At 54.7% G+C, this 15,621-nt stretch overlaps 2 protein-coding genes across 3 annotated transcripts in view; both read right to left on the bottom strand.

The window, feature by feature from the left end:
* Positions 1-2,982: 2,982 nt before the first annotated feature.
* TMEM86B (transmembrane protein 86B) lies at positions 2,983-7,313 on the bottom strand. Its single transcript, XM_032263183.1, has 3 exons — positions 6,590-7,313; positions 6,161-6,407; positions 2,983-5,562 (listed from the first exon to the last, which is right to left on the bottom strand). Exons 1-3 carry the CDS (start codon positions 6,638-6,640, stop codon positions 5,180-5,182), a joined length of 681 nt encoding a protein of 226 aa, XP_032119074.1. The 5' UTR covers positions 6,641-7,313; the 3' UTR covers positions 2,983-5,179.
* A 372-nt stretch (positions 7,314-7,685) lies between these two features.
* The window catches only part of PPP6R1 (protein phosphatase 6 regulatory subunit 1), a 30,610-nt gene continuing 22,674 nt past the window's right edge, over positions 7,686-15,621 (bottom strand). Inside the window, exons 16-24 of one of the 2 annotated variants that reach the window (XM_032263095.1) lie at positions 14,430-14,487; positions 14,160-14,338; positions 9,960-10,093; positions 9,688-9,868; positions 9,484-9,554; positions 9,295-9,376; positions 8,675-8,785; positions 8,519-8,590; positions 7,686-8,437 (exon numbers count right to left, since the gene is read on the bottom strand). In XM_032263095.1, coding sequence (XP_032118986.1) covers positions 8,434-8,437; positions 8,519-8,590; positions 8,675-8,785; positions 9,295-9,376; positions 9,484-9,554; positions 9,688-9,868; positions 9,960-10,093; positions 14,160-14,338; positions 14,430-14,487 — 892 coding nt within the window. In that variant the 3' untranslated portion in view covers positions 7,686-8,433. The remainder of the gene's footprint in view (positions 8,438-8,518; positions 8,591-8,674; positions 8,786-9,294; positions 9,377-9,483; positions 9,555-9,687; positions 9,869-9,959; positions 10,094-14,159; positions 14,339-14,429; positions 14,488-15,621) is intronic. The other variant, XM_032263097.1, reaches the window with a different exon arrangement.

Raw genomic sequence — 15,621 nt, 5'->3', positions numbered from 1 at the left:
TTTCCTTTGTCTTTGAAACACTGGTCCCGCTCATGTGCTGGTGTGGGCACTCTTGGGGGTGTCCACCCCTGGATGACCAAAGCCAGCCGTGGAGGGTGATAAATCCCAGCCCCTTGCAGCCTTCCACCTCAGGGTGATGGAGCTGTTTGTACGAGCTTTGCTCTGCAGACCTGTGACTTTGTTGGGAACTGAAGGCATAGAATTAGCCTTTCAACATCTTGAGCAGCGGATCCCCCCAAAAAACGCTATTCCCTAGATGCCTGAGACCGGAAGAGTGAGACGGGGATGCTGACTCCACCTCCCACTCACCTCCCACCATACTCAGCCTCAGCTCACCTGTGCACAGAGTGTCAGCACTGTCACACCCGGCCCACACAGAGAAGGTGGAGCAGGGCTTGGCTTTCAGCCTCTCAGTGGTGATTTTGGTGTCCTGCATGCTCTTGCTGTTCTCCAGGATGCCCGCCCGGGCCTGTAGCACAAAGTAGGTTTGGACTTGAGGGTCCTGGCCCTGGGGCACTGTCCCCTTCAGGGTGATGGAGCTGGCAGTCCAAGTGACCATCTCCAGATTAGAGACTAGAAGTCAGAATGGGCCGTGCACAGTGGCTCACGCCTGTAATCCCAGCACTTTGGGAGGCTGAAGCGGCCAGATCACTTGAGGTCAGGAGCTCAAGACCAGCCTGGCCAACATGGTGAAGCCCCATCTCTACTGAAAATACAAAAATGAGCCAGGCATGGTGGTGTGTGCTTGGAGTCCCAGCGACTCAAGAGGCTGAGGCAGGAGAAAGTCTTGAACCCAGGAGGCGGAGGTTGCCGTGAGCTGAGATGGCGCCACTGCACTCCAGCCTGGGCAACAGAGTAAGACTCCATCTCAGAAAAAAATAAAATACAAGTCAGAATGGGGGCATCTATTTCAGGTTCTCTACATAGTACGTGAGCCCTCTAGGCACCACTGAAAGTTGCTGCTAGGGAGGTATGCCCGTAGCAAGAGTAGAGCAGTCAAAGAGACGTTTCAAGTCAGTTTGAGCCTCAAGAGCACAGCTCAAGCTGGCTAGGAGACCTGGGCAGAACACACAACCAGGCTAGACAATGCCCTGTCTTACCCACGGACATACAAAGGGTCCAGCTGTCACCTCCAGCACTATTCCTTTCAGCCCACACGATGAAGGTTTATGAGGTCCCAGATTTGAGAGGGCCTCCACAACGACCCCCACCTCTGCCACATTTCTGGTCCCATAGTCCCTGCCCACTGGACCCAGTAGGTGTGGGGGTCTGGGCCCAGGGAAATGTACACCTTAGCGTGACAGAACTCAGGGTCAGAGCCCGTATCCGCAGATCCATTACCCGGCTAGGCAAGGAAAGGAAGGGAAGGGGTCAGGGTTCCTGCAGGATGGTTCTCTGAGTAGCCGTAAACTGACTCAGTCTGCTCTCACTTGCAGTTTTCAAGAATAACTGTAGGATGTGCTGGGAATGCATAAGAAGGACTGGCCAGGCAGCCTGGGCTCCGTTCCCACCTGCCCTAGAAGCAGGATGCCCTTCAATGCTCGAGCCCAGTGACTCATGTTTCACCCAGAGTATAAAGCCCAGGATTGGATAATTTTGGAGGTCCTAGGCTGCCATACAAGTGAGGCACACACAGTTGCGACCCTATCCTCCCTAGGTCACTCTCCTAAGCCTTGGGGGACCAGCTCACAATGGACCCTGGGCTTCTGCTGTCCCTTGCTTCCCATCTGTGAGTAACAAGCCCACTTCGTGTAACTTTTTGTGTGTGGTGCTCCGTCTCACTGGACTCCAGCAAGTTACTAACTAGTGCACGGTGAACCTGCTTCACAGACCACACCCCACAGTCCGTGAGCCTCCAGAGCAAAGGGAAGCACCCCTCCTCCCCACAGCCCTGCTTGCTGCGGAGGAATACACCCTATCAGTGGGGCCCAGAAGCCAGAGGCCTCCTACTCCCTAAGGCTGGGGTGCTGTCACCCCTCGCCCATGGCCTCTGTGAGCATCTGGCTGGGGCTGCTGGCCTCGTGCTTCTGGGCCCACATGGTGCGGTACTGGGTCCCTGCAGCCAGACTCTCCATGGGCACCCTGGCATCTGAGGAGTCACTGGCCAGCAGAGCCAGGAGGTGCAGGTCTTGGGGTCTGGGCCTGCAGGGGCCTCAGGGTGAGGGAGCTGGTGGTCTGAGCCTGCACGACCAGGCTAGGGACTGGGTTAGGAATATGGAGAGTCTTTTGATGAAGTTTGTTTGTAGTTCTTATAATGAGACTAAAGTGCACAGCCTGGTACTTTCTGCAAATGTGCACACACACACAGACACACACACACACGCCCATAAACGTTACTGGGCAGTGGACAGGTGGCCCCTTTTACCTGTAGACATGCTCAAGGTGTCCCTGGGGCCACCTATTCTTCTCGGCCCACACACAGGTATAGAAGGCCCCAGGCTGAAGCCCCTCCACCACTAGCCAGCAGGCTGACGTGCTTGTGTTCCTGCTGGCCATGCCTGCCCCATGGCACTGGACCCAGTGAATGGAGGTCTGTAGGTCTGGGCCCTCGGGGCTGTCCAGCTCAGGGTGATGGAGCTGGAGCCTCCACACTCAGGATTCTGTCTGCCTTGGGGGCCAAGACATGGGGAGAAGACTCTGCGGTGTGCAGGGAAGGGAATCCCACAGGTCTTTCTGGACGTGCAGGATGGAGGATGATGGGGTCACTAACCTGCTGTTGTGGCCTCTGCTGTGATCCAGAGGGCCTGGGGAGGGATCAGACAGGGAATCAGACTCAGGGATGGTCTAACCTGCAGAATCAGGATGAAGGCTGCTGAGTCCCACCCCGCCTCATCCCTACCAGCCACCCCAGTCTGCAAGGGAAGAGGGACCTGGCGTTTTGCCGCTTTCCTAGGTCTTGGTCCTGGCAGGGCTGGAAGGACCCTGAGAGGGTTGTGCGCAGTAGCTCAGGGAGTTCTGCTTTTGAGAAACGCAAATGATAGATCATGAGAAAGCAGACCTTTGAAAAGGCAGACAGGACATGGGGGCCAGAATCACGGAGGGCGGACAGGATGCTGGGACCCCACAGGAGAGCAGCACCCCATCACTCTGGACAGCTGACCCCATAGAGCACAGGGACCGAAAGCCAGAATGTTCCCCAAAACATCAGGGATTATAGGCCCAGCCCCTCCTCCCTCAGACCCAGGAGTCCAGACCCCCAGCCCCTCCTCCTTCAGACCCAGGAATCCAGACCCCAGCCCCTCCTCCCTGGGACCCAGGGGTCTGAGTTGCCAGCTCCCTTCTCCCAGACTCAGGATTTCAGTCCCAGTCCCCAGTCTCTCTGGCATCCACAATCATTAACAGCACCAGGCACCCCAGGACTCCTCATGTCTGCAGGCGCCACGCAGCCCTGGAATCTGCACACCCAGACCCAGTCCCTCCTGCTGCACTTTGCTGCAGAACTTCCTCTTTCCCTGCCTTTCATTAGGTCTGAGTGGGGAGGAGGGGAGGAGGGGAAGAGGGGAGGAGATGACAAGGAAGCAGAAGTTTCAAGCCTGAGTCCAATCCTTCACATCCTCCTCCTGCCTGACCCTTCCTCAGGGAAATCTCTCCTCAGCTTCCGGATCTCCCCACTCCAACTGGATTCCCATCCTCACTTTCCTTCCTGGTCCCCGTCCTCCAGGCTCCCCACCTTCCCTTCCCACCTCTGTACCCTTACATCCGAGAGTCCCTAAATGCAGGTCATGGATGGAGAACTCGTGTCTCTGCTGTAAGAGTCCCTAAATGCTGGCCATGGATGGAGAAGTTGTCTCTCTGCTGTAAGAGTCCCTAATGCTGGCCATGGATGGAGAAGTCGCCTCTCTGCTGTAAGAGTCCCTAATGCTAGCCATGGATGGATAAGTCACCTCCCTGCTATATGAGTCACTAAAGGCACATCATGGATGTAGAAGTCAAGTAGGGTCTTGGAGAGCATCTTGGACCCTGTCAAGTCCTCAGATGCAGAATCTAAAGACCAGAGAGGGACGGCAGCTTGCCAAGGTCACATAGCCAAGGCAAGGAACACACCTGGGTTCCTCCTTCCTATTTGATTCCTCCCCCTTGTCACCCTCCCCTCCTCCAAGGCCCCTCATCCTCAAGCCTCCTACCCTTCTCCCCTGATACGCATGTGACTTTAGTGGGTTGTGTCCCCTAAACAGATATATCCAAGTCCTAAGCCCAGGTGCCTATATAGGTGACAGTACTTAGAAACAGGGTCTCTGCAGACATAGTTAAATATCTCAAGATGGAATCACCTGGGTTTGGGGTGGGCCCTAAATCCAGTGCCCCATGTCCCTAGAAGGACGCAGACACAGAGGAGGCTGCCAGGTAAAGACAGTCATATGAAGACGGGAGAGACACAGCCGCCACAGGCCGAGAGAAGCCAGCGATTCCTGGGAGCTTCCGGAAGCTGAGAGGGCAAGGACGGATTCTTCCCCAGAGCCTCAGGAGGGAGCAAGGGCCGGAAAACACCCTGATCTTGGACTTTGGGTCTCCAGAACTGCAGTAGAGCCCATTCGTCATTTCAAGGCATCTGGTTTGGGGTAATTTGTGACGGCAGCCCCAGGAAACAAACGCAGAGGCTCAACAGTCCTCTTGGCTCGGTTCTGCACAATCCTCACCTTTATCCCCTTGAATGCCCCCCACCAGAGAGCCAGGGAGGGTCCCACTGGGCACCAGGCCTGGTTCATGGGGAGTGACCAAGAGACATCCGCTGCCATGAGCCAAGATGGTTCATCACCACGATCATCGTCCGCATGCCTCTCCCACAGTAACAGCAGCATCTACACTACCATGCTCTCTACTAAACAACGAAAACGACTCAGAGCAGCAGGGAGGGGCCGGCGGACCGTGGGGCCCACAACGAACTTGGAGGCGGGCTGGTGGCTGGGAGGGCCGCATGTGGGCCTGGCTGAGGAGCCAGGGATCTGGAGTCAGAACTAGGGGAAGGCAGCTGGAAACCAGCAGTGGACTCGGAACTCCGTGAATGGTCCTTAAACGTCTTCAGCTGGGAGCAGCGGCGGCGGTGCCTGCGCCTGCAGACAGGCGTGAGGAAGCTTCGCAAGCTTCGCCGCGGAGGATGTTTCTCAGGCTGGGTTGGTCTGGGAGGACCGAGTCCTTGCGGGAGGAGAGGGCCTGGAAGCCAGCCCTTCAAGCTGCCTAGTCAGTCTGTCTTGGGCCCCAGGCTCCTGAGGGCCGACAGTGTGATGAGGAGCTGGGCAGTGTAGTAGGTGGTCATAGTCACCAAGTGGGCGTGAGGCAGGGGATGGGCGAAGGCGTCCCAGGCCAGCACACCATCAGAGAGTGTGAAGAGCAGCGCGCCCCAGCCGGCACTCCCGCCCCAGGCCAGGCCACGCCACAGCATGGCCATCAGGATCAACCCGTAGGCTGCCACGGGCAGGACCATATCCGGCTCGAGGTGCAGCAGCACGAGGATGAGGTAGGGGCCAGAGGCCAGGAAGATGAGCAGCAGCAGGCCCGGCTGCAGGGGAGAGAGCCCAAAGGCACAGAGGTAGAGGAGGTGGGCTGTAGCGAAGGCAGCCATACCTGGGGAGAGGGGTGGGGTGTCGGTGAGGAAGGCTCATTCTGGTATCGCCCCGAGGTCACCCCTCAGGACCTAGGGGGAAGGATCAGCCCAAAGCACCAGCTCCACCCTGGCTGAGCCTCCTTGCAAGCCTCCCTAAATGCAGTGTCGTGTACTTGCTTTGCTCTGAATTGCCGGAAGGCCCCATGCCCTCCGGCCCACCAGCCACCCTGGCCTGTTTGGCCACAAGCACCTAGCATGCCCCCTGCCCTGGAGCCTCTGCACTTGCCCTTGGCCCTCACAAAGACACATGGCACCTTCTTCAGGTCTGCCCAAACGTGACTTACTCAGTGAAGCCTTCCTCAGCAACCCTGCTTCAAACTGCAGCACCTCCAGCCCAGGGTCCTCACTGTCCTCCACGCCACCCTCAGCTACTGCCTTAATACCACCTGCCCACCAGCCCTCGCTGGAACGTGAGCCACAGCTGCGCCCCCAATGCCTCTGACCACCGGAACTCCCACCAAAGTGCCCACCAGAGCCCTCTGCACTCCAGGCTCCCATCCAAATGCTGGGCCTCCCCGACATGGGCATCTGAAAGGCGTCATGGCAGCTTCCACTCACCATGGAGGAAGGCTTCAGGCCAGACGAGGCAGGCGTCCCCCACAGCCGAGCACAGGAGGGCTCCCTGGAGGAGCCGGGTGTAGCCCCTGCCTGGGGACACAACCCACAGGAACCCAGCCAGGCAGAAGATGGGCAGGCACTTGACCAGGGCAGCGACCCAGGACGGCTGGTCCTCAGGAATCCAGAGGCAGAAGTACACACAGCAGGAAAGGGTGAAGGGAATCAGCCACCTGCAGACATCTAGGCACTTTGGGAAGCAGGGAGCTGCTGAGCTGAAACCCAGCCTAGCCCCCGTTCAGGGACCAGGCTGCCAGAACCCAGCTTCCCAGGACCCCAGCCAATTCAAGGGCAGCACCTCCCAGAGCCCCTAGCTGCTGGGGTTCTGGGGCCCTATCCCCCAGCCCCAGGCATGGCTCCAAAGGCTCTCACCTGGGCTGAGCAGTGAGTCTTCAGGGTCGGCCCCACTTTGCCAGCATCCATGCTGGCCTGATACCCTCAGAGTGACCTAATCTGAAAGCGGGTGGCTCCAGGGGGTGGAGGGGAGGGCTCATGGTTACACGTTAACCCAGTGAGCGTCCTGTGGACTCTGCAACTGATAACAGGGCCCGGGGAGATGTCGCCCTCACCCCGGGGATGGCCTTGCCTGGCACCTGTTGATAAGGCACTGTTGGCATAGGGGGTCCCTTATCCTAGCCTGCTGGGACATGGCTTCCTCCTCCTGTCTGCTGAGGGGTGAGGTCCCCAAACACCCATCCCATTGTCCTGGGCCCAGACCATCACAAGAGATGGAGTGCAGAATTCCAACAGCCACCCCTTCATGGGGAAGCAGGGGAGGGGGCTGGCTGGTAGGAACACCCCTGGGCAGATGGGAAGGCGAGTCCCTCCTTCACTTACTGGCCTAGTGGACCCCTCCCTGCTCCATGAAACCTTCCCTCATTCTGCTCAACCCCACCAGGCCCTCAGGGGCTCCACCACAAACACTTCCTCAGTGGACCACAAGGAGGGGGCCCCAAGAATGCAGGGAATAAGCACCCTCTCCTGGTAGCTGAGACAGCCCTAGGTGACCTCCAAATCAGCTGCCACCCAAGTGAGGACACTGTCCTCATGACCCAGCCCACATGGTCCAGTGTAGCCGAGACAGAGCCCTCCTGGCACCGCTCCCCTGTGCCAATCGCTGTGCACCGGCCTACACTTTCACCTTCTGCCTCAAAGACTCAGACCTACTGGGCGCCAGTGCCCAGCCTCAATGCTGGGCTTGGTTACCAAAGGGGGGTAGGAGCAGGGATTTGAGACGCCAATGACGGCTTCTATCCTCCGCCCACGGCCCTGCCCACAAGTGGGGTAGGCTTGGCAGGAACCATCACAGCCAGTGCCTGGCCCAGCCTGTGGCCTCTGCAGCCACAGGGCTCCCTCTGGCAGGACACGGTGTGGGGGCAGACTGAGTTAGGAATACTAGCCGCTGGGGTACAGGGATAACACAGGCTGTCCACCCCGCATCCCAGAATGTACGGTCTGACCAGCAGAATCGTAAACTGTCTTCCTTTATTTATATTTGCAATATGAAATAGAAGCTCGGCACGAACGCACACACACTCACACCAGCCTGGGAGGAAGGAGCTTGGACAAGGCCACTTGGCAACAGGGCTGGGACTCCAGACCCTCAGGTTCTCTGGGGGTGTTGCCGGGGAGGTCCCTGCTCCCCAGAGCTGGACTGGCCTGGTTGAAAGTGCAGGGTCTGGGCAAAGGCACGGCCCCCACTTGGGACCCTCTGGCACCCCCACCCTCGCTGGGCCGTCCCCCATGGTGGACCTGAGCTGAAAGGCCGGGTGTGGGCATGGCCATCTGTGCCTGAGCATAGGACGGCTGGGCACATGGGCGGCAACCTTGGACCCCTACCACCAGCCCCCGCTGGGACAGGACAGCAAGCTGTGCTTCGGGAGCCGCCAGCTCAGCTTGGTGTTCTCACCTTCTCTCGCTCTCCTCCCTCTCTCTATATATAATATATAATAGACATTTCTCTCTCTCCATTCTCTCTATTTGACTCTCTTTATCTTTATTCTAGGAGGCAATGCTCCAAAACTTCTCTTCTCAGTGCAAATGGGGGTGGGTTGGGCCTGTCTCCCTGGCACCGGCCTCCTGGGGGTCCAAAGGAGAGAATGTGGGGGGGTCAGGGTGATGAGGGCAATGGGGGCCATCATGGGACCCGCCCTGCCCCCACCCTGGGAGATCCACGGGAGGACGGAAGATTTGGCAGCTGCTGCCACACCAGGCAGCTACCTGCAAACAGAGAGAGATGTCGTGTGAGGGTCCAGCAGGCCCAGCCCCACCTGCCCAGCCCCAGGCTGCAGCCACACTCACTGGGAGCCCGGTGATGCAGGCCCTTCCGGGGCAGAGCCATTGGGCACTGGAGGAGGCGTGAGGGCCTGGGCACTGTCACGGGAGGGAGGAGATGTGCAGAGGTCACTTCCTGCCCGCCAGCCTTGCCCTGCCCCGCCCTGCTGCCCTGGTACTCACCTCTGGCTTTCGGGAAGCCCCAAGGGCTCTGGGCTCTTCTCCCCATCTGTGGTCTTTGTGGGCTGGTGGGCCCCGGAGGCTGGGACAGAGGTAGAGGGGTCTCTGGTTGCACTGTGGGTGAGAAGCAGGTGAGGCTGTCAGCGTCACCTGCCGACACCCTCACACCCGTGCCAATTTCAGTTGGCTCACTGGGTGTCTGCCACCTGCCCCACCAGAAGGGGCCTCCCGAGGAAGCAGCTGGCTCAGCGTGGAGGGACTGCACAGCCCTGGGCAAGAGGACAAGCACCTCCCTTCATGTTCCTGTCCCTGTGGAAGAGGCAGTCAAGGCCGGCTGAGACAGCCCCAAGGGGCCTCCTGCATGCTCTCACCTTCCCAATCCTTCACACCCTCCAGGGAGCCTTTCCCAACCCTGGGGGCCCTAAGCATCCCAGGCTACTAAGAGAAGAACCAGCCTGCAGAGTGCAGGGGGCTGGGGCACAACGTGAGGCTGGGCCTGGGGTCCTGCAAGGATGACCTGGAACAGCTCAGGGACAAGACAAACCCAAGCCCACCTCACTGAGGAGGAGAAAAGACTTCTGATAGCAGCCCCTCCCCACAGCAAGCCCCACCTCATTGCTCACCTGTCCGAGGAGTTGGGGGCAGAACGGATCCCGTGGAAGGTAGCCTGGAGGTCCCCGACGCTGACCAAGGCCTGGCAGGGGGCTGTGGGGGATGAGAGTTCTCAGCCGCAGCCTCCCAGCAAGCTCAGAGCTGGCCAGGCTGCTCTCTCTGCCCAGGGCCACAGGAGAGCAGGGCAAAGAGGGGCTTACCTGAAGGCTCCACGACTTTGCTGCCGTCCATGGCTTCCTGAGGTGCTGAGGGGTTTGTGGGGTCCTGAGACCTGGCAGGCGAGAGAGGCAGCCCAAGGGGGCAGCTAGAGTCAGCGCTCAGGCCTACAAGAGCACTGGGATGCCATGACCACCTCCTGGCCTCCTGATACCAGCACCATCCAGCCCGTCCCATCTGGTTCTCACCTGAGCTGCAGGGCATCATGAGCTGGAGGGCTGGCCAGGCTCTGGGTGGGGAAGCCCTGGGGCACAATGAGGGGTCCCTGTGGGGCTGGAGGCCCAGTGTGCAGCTCTTCCTCCCCGGAGACTCGGGGGCTGGTCAGGGCATCCATAGGCACTGGGTCAAAGGTGGCCGTCCAGCCGGGGCCTGGGGTAGAAGTGGGGGGGCAGAAGAGAGGGTGAGCTTGGCAGCAGGCTGACACCCTGTGGACACCTGACCACACCGCCTGTTCATTTACCTGGAGGCTGAGGACCGGGGCTGGGGTAGGACAGCGGGGTGGCCCCTCCACGGGCTGCACAGCCAATGCCCTCCTCGTCTTCCTCCTCCTCCTCCTCCTCCTCTTCGTCCTCACTGTCTGTGCTGCCTCCACTCCTGCCCCAGAAACCACCTCGTCAGTTAGCTGTGTGGGACAGACCAGCCAACAACCATCTGGTTCCCTGCAGCCCAGGATCAGCCCAAGGAGAGTGGGCTGGAGTGACCAGCAGGGAGCCTCGGGCGTGACGACACCAGGAGAGGCTGGGAGAGGGAGTTCTGAGCCAACAGCGAGAACACGAGTGCGCAGGGACTGAATGCAGCTGTAAGGAGAGATTTGTCCCCAAATCATCCACACAGGGTAGGCCCTGGGGAAGTGGGCTGAGCAGACAGATCCGCTCAGCTGCTCTCACGTCACCTCCTAGCCATCACCTCCCACTGTCACCAGAGTGACAGGCCTTCCCACCAGCAGACCCACCCTCTGGACAGAAGGCTTCACACTACTCTCTCCCTCCAAATAGAAACTCCAGGAAGGCAGAGATCGCTGACTTTTGCTATTCCTAGCCCTGAGAACACCACCAGGCACTCATAGCTCCTCCAAAAATACTGGCTAAATGTTGACTAACACACACCTTGTGACCATGAAGAAAACCCAAGCAATCAATGTGTTGATCAAATGGGGAAGGGGTAAGCAAAGTAACATTAAAATTAGGCTTTAACAATGAGGGTACATTCTGAAAAATGCATCATTAGGTGATCTCACCATTGTGTGAACATTCTAGACTGCACTTAGACACACCTAGATGGTAGCACCTACTACACACCCCAGCTCTATGGTACAGCCTACTGCTGCTCGGCTCCAGACCTGTACAGCATGTTACAGTACTGAATACTATAAGTAACTATATGTATCTAAACACAGGAAAATATACAGCAAAAAAACTGTATTATAATCTTATGGGACCACTGGTCCATCATTGACCCAAAGATGCAGTGTAGAACTATGTATTTTGTCTAAAAATACTGACTACTTAACTGACTACTCTAACTGGAAAGTAATATATCTGTATATAGTTAAAAGTAAACTAAAATATTCAACAACCAAGGAATATAAGGGAAGCCCCTCAACCTAAGGGATATACAAAACCCCACAACTAACAGCACACTTCCATGGCAAAAGGCCAAGTGGTTCCCCCTAAGACCAGAAACAAAACAAAGATGTCTTCTCTTGCCACTTTTTTTTTTTTTTTTTTTTAGCCCCCACTACGTGGGAGGGGATTCCAGCAGAGAGCTGGAAATCCCGGCTCTTGCCACTTCTGTTCAACACTGTACTGAGGGCTAGCCAGAGCAACCAGGCAAGAAAAGGAAATTAAAAGCACCCATATCTGAAAAGAAGAAAAATGATCTCTATTCATATGACATGATTCCGTACATAAAAAATCCTAAAGATTCTACTAAAACTATTAGAATTCATAAATCAGTTCAGCAAGGTTGCAGAATACAAGATTAACATACAAAAATCTCTTGTATTTTCATACACTTGTAACAACCTGAAACAATTTCTAGAAAATTCCACTTACAACAGTATCAGAAAAAAGAAAACACTTAATAAATTTAACAAAAAAATACAAACTTCATGCTCTAAAATCCACAAAACATTGCTGAAACAAATTTAAGACCTAAATAAAAAGATATCCCATGTTCACAGATTAGAAGACACAATCCCTTTAAGAACCTTAACTGGCTTCTTGGATGAAATTGACAAGCTGATCCTAAAATTCACATGGAATCTCAAGAAATCCCAAATATTCAAAACAATCTTGAAAAAGAAGAACGTGGTTGGAAAGCTCAAACCTCCCATTTAGTTTATTTAGAGACAAAATTTTGTTCTTGTTGCTCAGGATGGTGTGCAATGGCACAATCTCAGCTCACTGCAACCTCTTCCTCCCAGGTTCAAGCAATTCTCCTGCGTCAGCCTCCCAAGTAGCTGGCATTACAGGTGCCCAACAACATACCCAGCTAATTTTTATATTTTTAGTAGAGACGGGGTTTCGACATGTTGGTCAGGCTGGTCTCGAACTCCTGACCTCAGGTGATCCACCCGCCCTGGCCTCCCAAAGTGCTGGGACTACAGGCAAGAGCCACCACGCCTAGCAAAACTTCAATTTTCAAAACTTACTGTAAAGCAACAGCAACCAGACCAGTGTGGTACTGGATAAAGACAAACACAGAGACTGATGGACCAGAACACAGAGGGAAGAAACAAACTCTCATGAATTTGGTCAAATGATTTCTTTTTTACACAGGTGCCAAGATGATTCAGTGGAGAAAGGACAGGGTCTTCAACAACTGGTGCAGGGAAAACTGGTCATCTACACGTAAAGGGGTGAAGCTGGACCCCCACCTCACACCAAATACAAAATTTAGCTCAAAATGAACAAATAACCATAAAACGAATGATACAAAACTCTTAGATGAAAACAAAGGGCTAAGTCAATATGCTGGATTTGGCAATGACACACTTGTGCACCAACAACACGTACAAGGGTATTGGTAGCAGCTGCACTCCCAGCAGCGAGCAACAGGAGCCTGCCCAAAGGCCTGTCAACTGCAGAACAAGCAATTCAACTGAGGCTCATCACACATGGCACAGCTGCCCCACTGCATGAGAATGAGAAGCACCTAAACACACCAACCAATAGGGAAGGAGCTCACAAGTGGAGTGATGAGCAAGAGAGGTTAGACACAAAAGGAGATGCTGTATGCTATATTAAGTGAAAACAGACAAAACTCATCTATCAGGTTAGAAGCAAGGACTTTACCGTCAGGAGGGAGGATACTGGCTAGCAGGGGGGACGTAGGTACTGGGAAGGTCCTGCTCCTGGGTCTGGGCTCCGAGGAAGGATGTCCATAGGCCACACACTTAGGATCTGTACACTTGTCTATATGCATGTTACATGTCAATAAAAAGTTAAAACAGCCTAATTTCCAGACCAGAAAGTCATGAGGCAAAAGCTCAGAGTTGCAAATGGTGACTTAGTGTTCATGCTGGCAAATCTAAATGGCACGAACCCAGCGATTCTGGGGCCCCCCCGGCCAGTACTACAGAAAAAAAACAATGTAACATTTATACTAAAAGCTGATCACAGTCTTATACTGGAGAGGGATATCATCATCCCTCATTTTACTGGAATTAAAGGAAAGAGGAAGTAAAGCTGAGGGATGAAGGAAGGAGAGGGGTAGGCAGGGAGAGAGAGATGCACACAGACCAAGCCATACCTCAAGGACCTGCCTATTTTTTCGGCCACAGAGATTATCCCTTTCTGTTTTATAACTTAACTCATTTGAACTAGATTTCTTTTTTATTTTTTGATTTTTTTTTTTTTTTTTTTTTACAGGGTCTCACTCTTTCACCCAGGCTGGAGTGCAGTGGTGTGATCTCAACTCACTGTAACCTCTGCCCCCAAGGCTAAAGCAATCTTCCACCTCAGCCTCCCAGGTAGCTGGGACTGTACAACTGCATACCACCACACCCAGGTAATTTTTTAATTTTTTTGTAGAGACAGGGTTTTGCTATGTTGCCCAGGCTAGGTCCCAAACTCCTGAGCTCAAGCAATCCACCCACCTTGACCTCCTCCCAAAGTGCTGGGATTACAGGCTTCAGTCACTGTGCCAGGCCAATTTGTTTACTTCTTAATGCATCATCTAACATTTTTTTTGAGACAGGTCTGGCTCTGTTGCCCAGACCAGAGTGCATTGATATGATCTCGGTTCGCTGCAACGTCTGCCTTTCTGGCTCAAGCCATCCTCCCACCTCAACCTACCGAATAGCCAGGACTACAGGTGCATGCCACCAGGCCCGTCTAATTTTTGTTATTTTTGTAGAGACAGGATCTCCCTATGTTGCCTAGGGCTGGTCTCAAACTCCTGAGCTCAAGGAGTCCATCTGCCCTGGCCTCCCAAAGTGCTGGGATTACAGGCACTCAGGGATTACATGAGCCCACCATGCCTGGCCCTGAATTAGATTTCTATCACTCAAAAGTGAAAGTGCCCCAACTAACACACACACCAATGCAGCTTCCTCATTTTTTTCATTCACTTCAGCCTCAGTCCAAATGTGTTGGGAGACCCTTTGGCCCTGCCATGTGGTGGAAGGTTGGAGAAGGGAAACGGGAGGGGGACTCACCGGACACCTGGTGGCTGGCCCAAACGGGCACCCCTGGCCAGCTGGCTGCCCTGCCATGCGCCATCTTCTCCATCAGACTCCCCTGAGCCGTGGCCCTCTTCCTCATCCTCCTCTTCTTCATCATCATCAAACTGCTGGATGCGATCCTTGTAGCATATCTCAAGCAGGTTGGCGTTGGGCTGCAGGGCACAGAAGTGGGAGGACAGGCCACAATGCCCACAGCCCTACGCCCCTCTAGCCCCCACAACCAGGGGACAGGACAGTACTCACGTTCTCATCATCGGCATTGAGGGAGAAGGTGATGTTGGCTGTCTTGTCAAAAGGCGCACTATGAGAGAAGGCAAGGCGTGGTGAGAGTATACCTGGAGGTAGGGCAGCACACGACAAGGCCACATTCCTCTCTTCACCCAACAGAGCTGACCCTCATTACTTGCAGATTCAGTATCTGCAAATTCATCCACAACCTGAATGACTGGTCCTAAGGGACAATGTATACATGAATATCAACATCTCACGTAGATGATGATTTGAAATCCTTAAAACCACTCACTGAGGTAGATTGTTTCCTTGGCTCTGGAGGTGAGAAAATGGGGCTCGGAAATGTTAAGTGACTCTCCTCAGCCTTTTCCAAGGACAGGTGCCAGAGAGAGTTCAGACCCATGCCCTTGTCCCCATCCTTTGGGCATGTGTAGGAGGCTGACACGTACACGAGCCAGGTACAAGCAGAATGAGGCTACAGCCTAATAAAGCACATCCCCTAACCTCAAGATGTCTCCAGTCTGTGGCTGAAATTCTAAATTATGGGCAAAAGAATCACCATCAGAACTTAAAACTGCACCTGCCAGGGCCCCACCTCCCTCAACATGAGGGTCTAATGATAAGGGTCCACATTCTGTCCCACGTGTTAGAGAAACTTCAAGACATCATTTGTCTCAAATTCATGAAAAATTCTGCCACAAAAATCAATGGATAAAGGACAGTTAATAAAGGACACTAGCCGGGCGCGGTGGCTCAAGCCTGTAATCCCAGCACTGTGGGAGGCCGAGGCGGGTGGATCACGAGGTCAAGAGATCAAGACCATCCTGGTCAACATGGTGAAAACCCCGTCTCTACTAAAAATACAAAAAATTGGCTGGGCATGGTGGCGCATGCCTGTAATCCCAGCGACTCAGGAGGCTGAGGCAGGAGAATTGCCTGAACCCAGGAGGCGGAGGTTGCGGTGAGCCGAGATCGTGCCATTGCACTCCAGCCTGGGTAGCAAGAGCGAAACTCTGTCTCAAAAAAAAAAAAAAAAAAAGACACTAAGTACGTGACACACATTACTCATGCACTTCACTTTCACAACCACCTTACAAGGCAAGTATCCTTAGCTCCTTCCTAGACATTAACAAACAGCAGAGCAGAGACCATGCTAGGCACACAGCGGGTCAAGGGCAGGGCTTCCAATGTCCCCACAGCACTG

This window comes from Sapajus apella, unplaced genomic scaffold (genome assembly GCF_009761245.1).
Source record: "Sapajus apella isolate SASKATOON/1434 unplaced genomic scaffold, GSC_monkey_1.0 scaffold135, whole genome shotgun sequence".
NCBI classification, from domain to species: Eukaryota; Metazoa; Chordata; class Mammalia; order Primates; family Cebidae; genus Sapajus; species Sapajus apella.
This window is presented reverse-complemented; position numbering and strand designations above follow the sequence as displayed.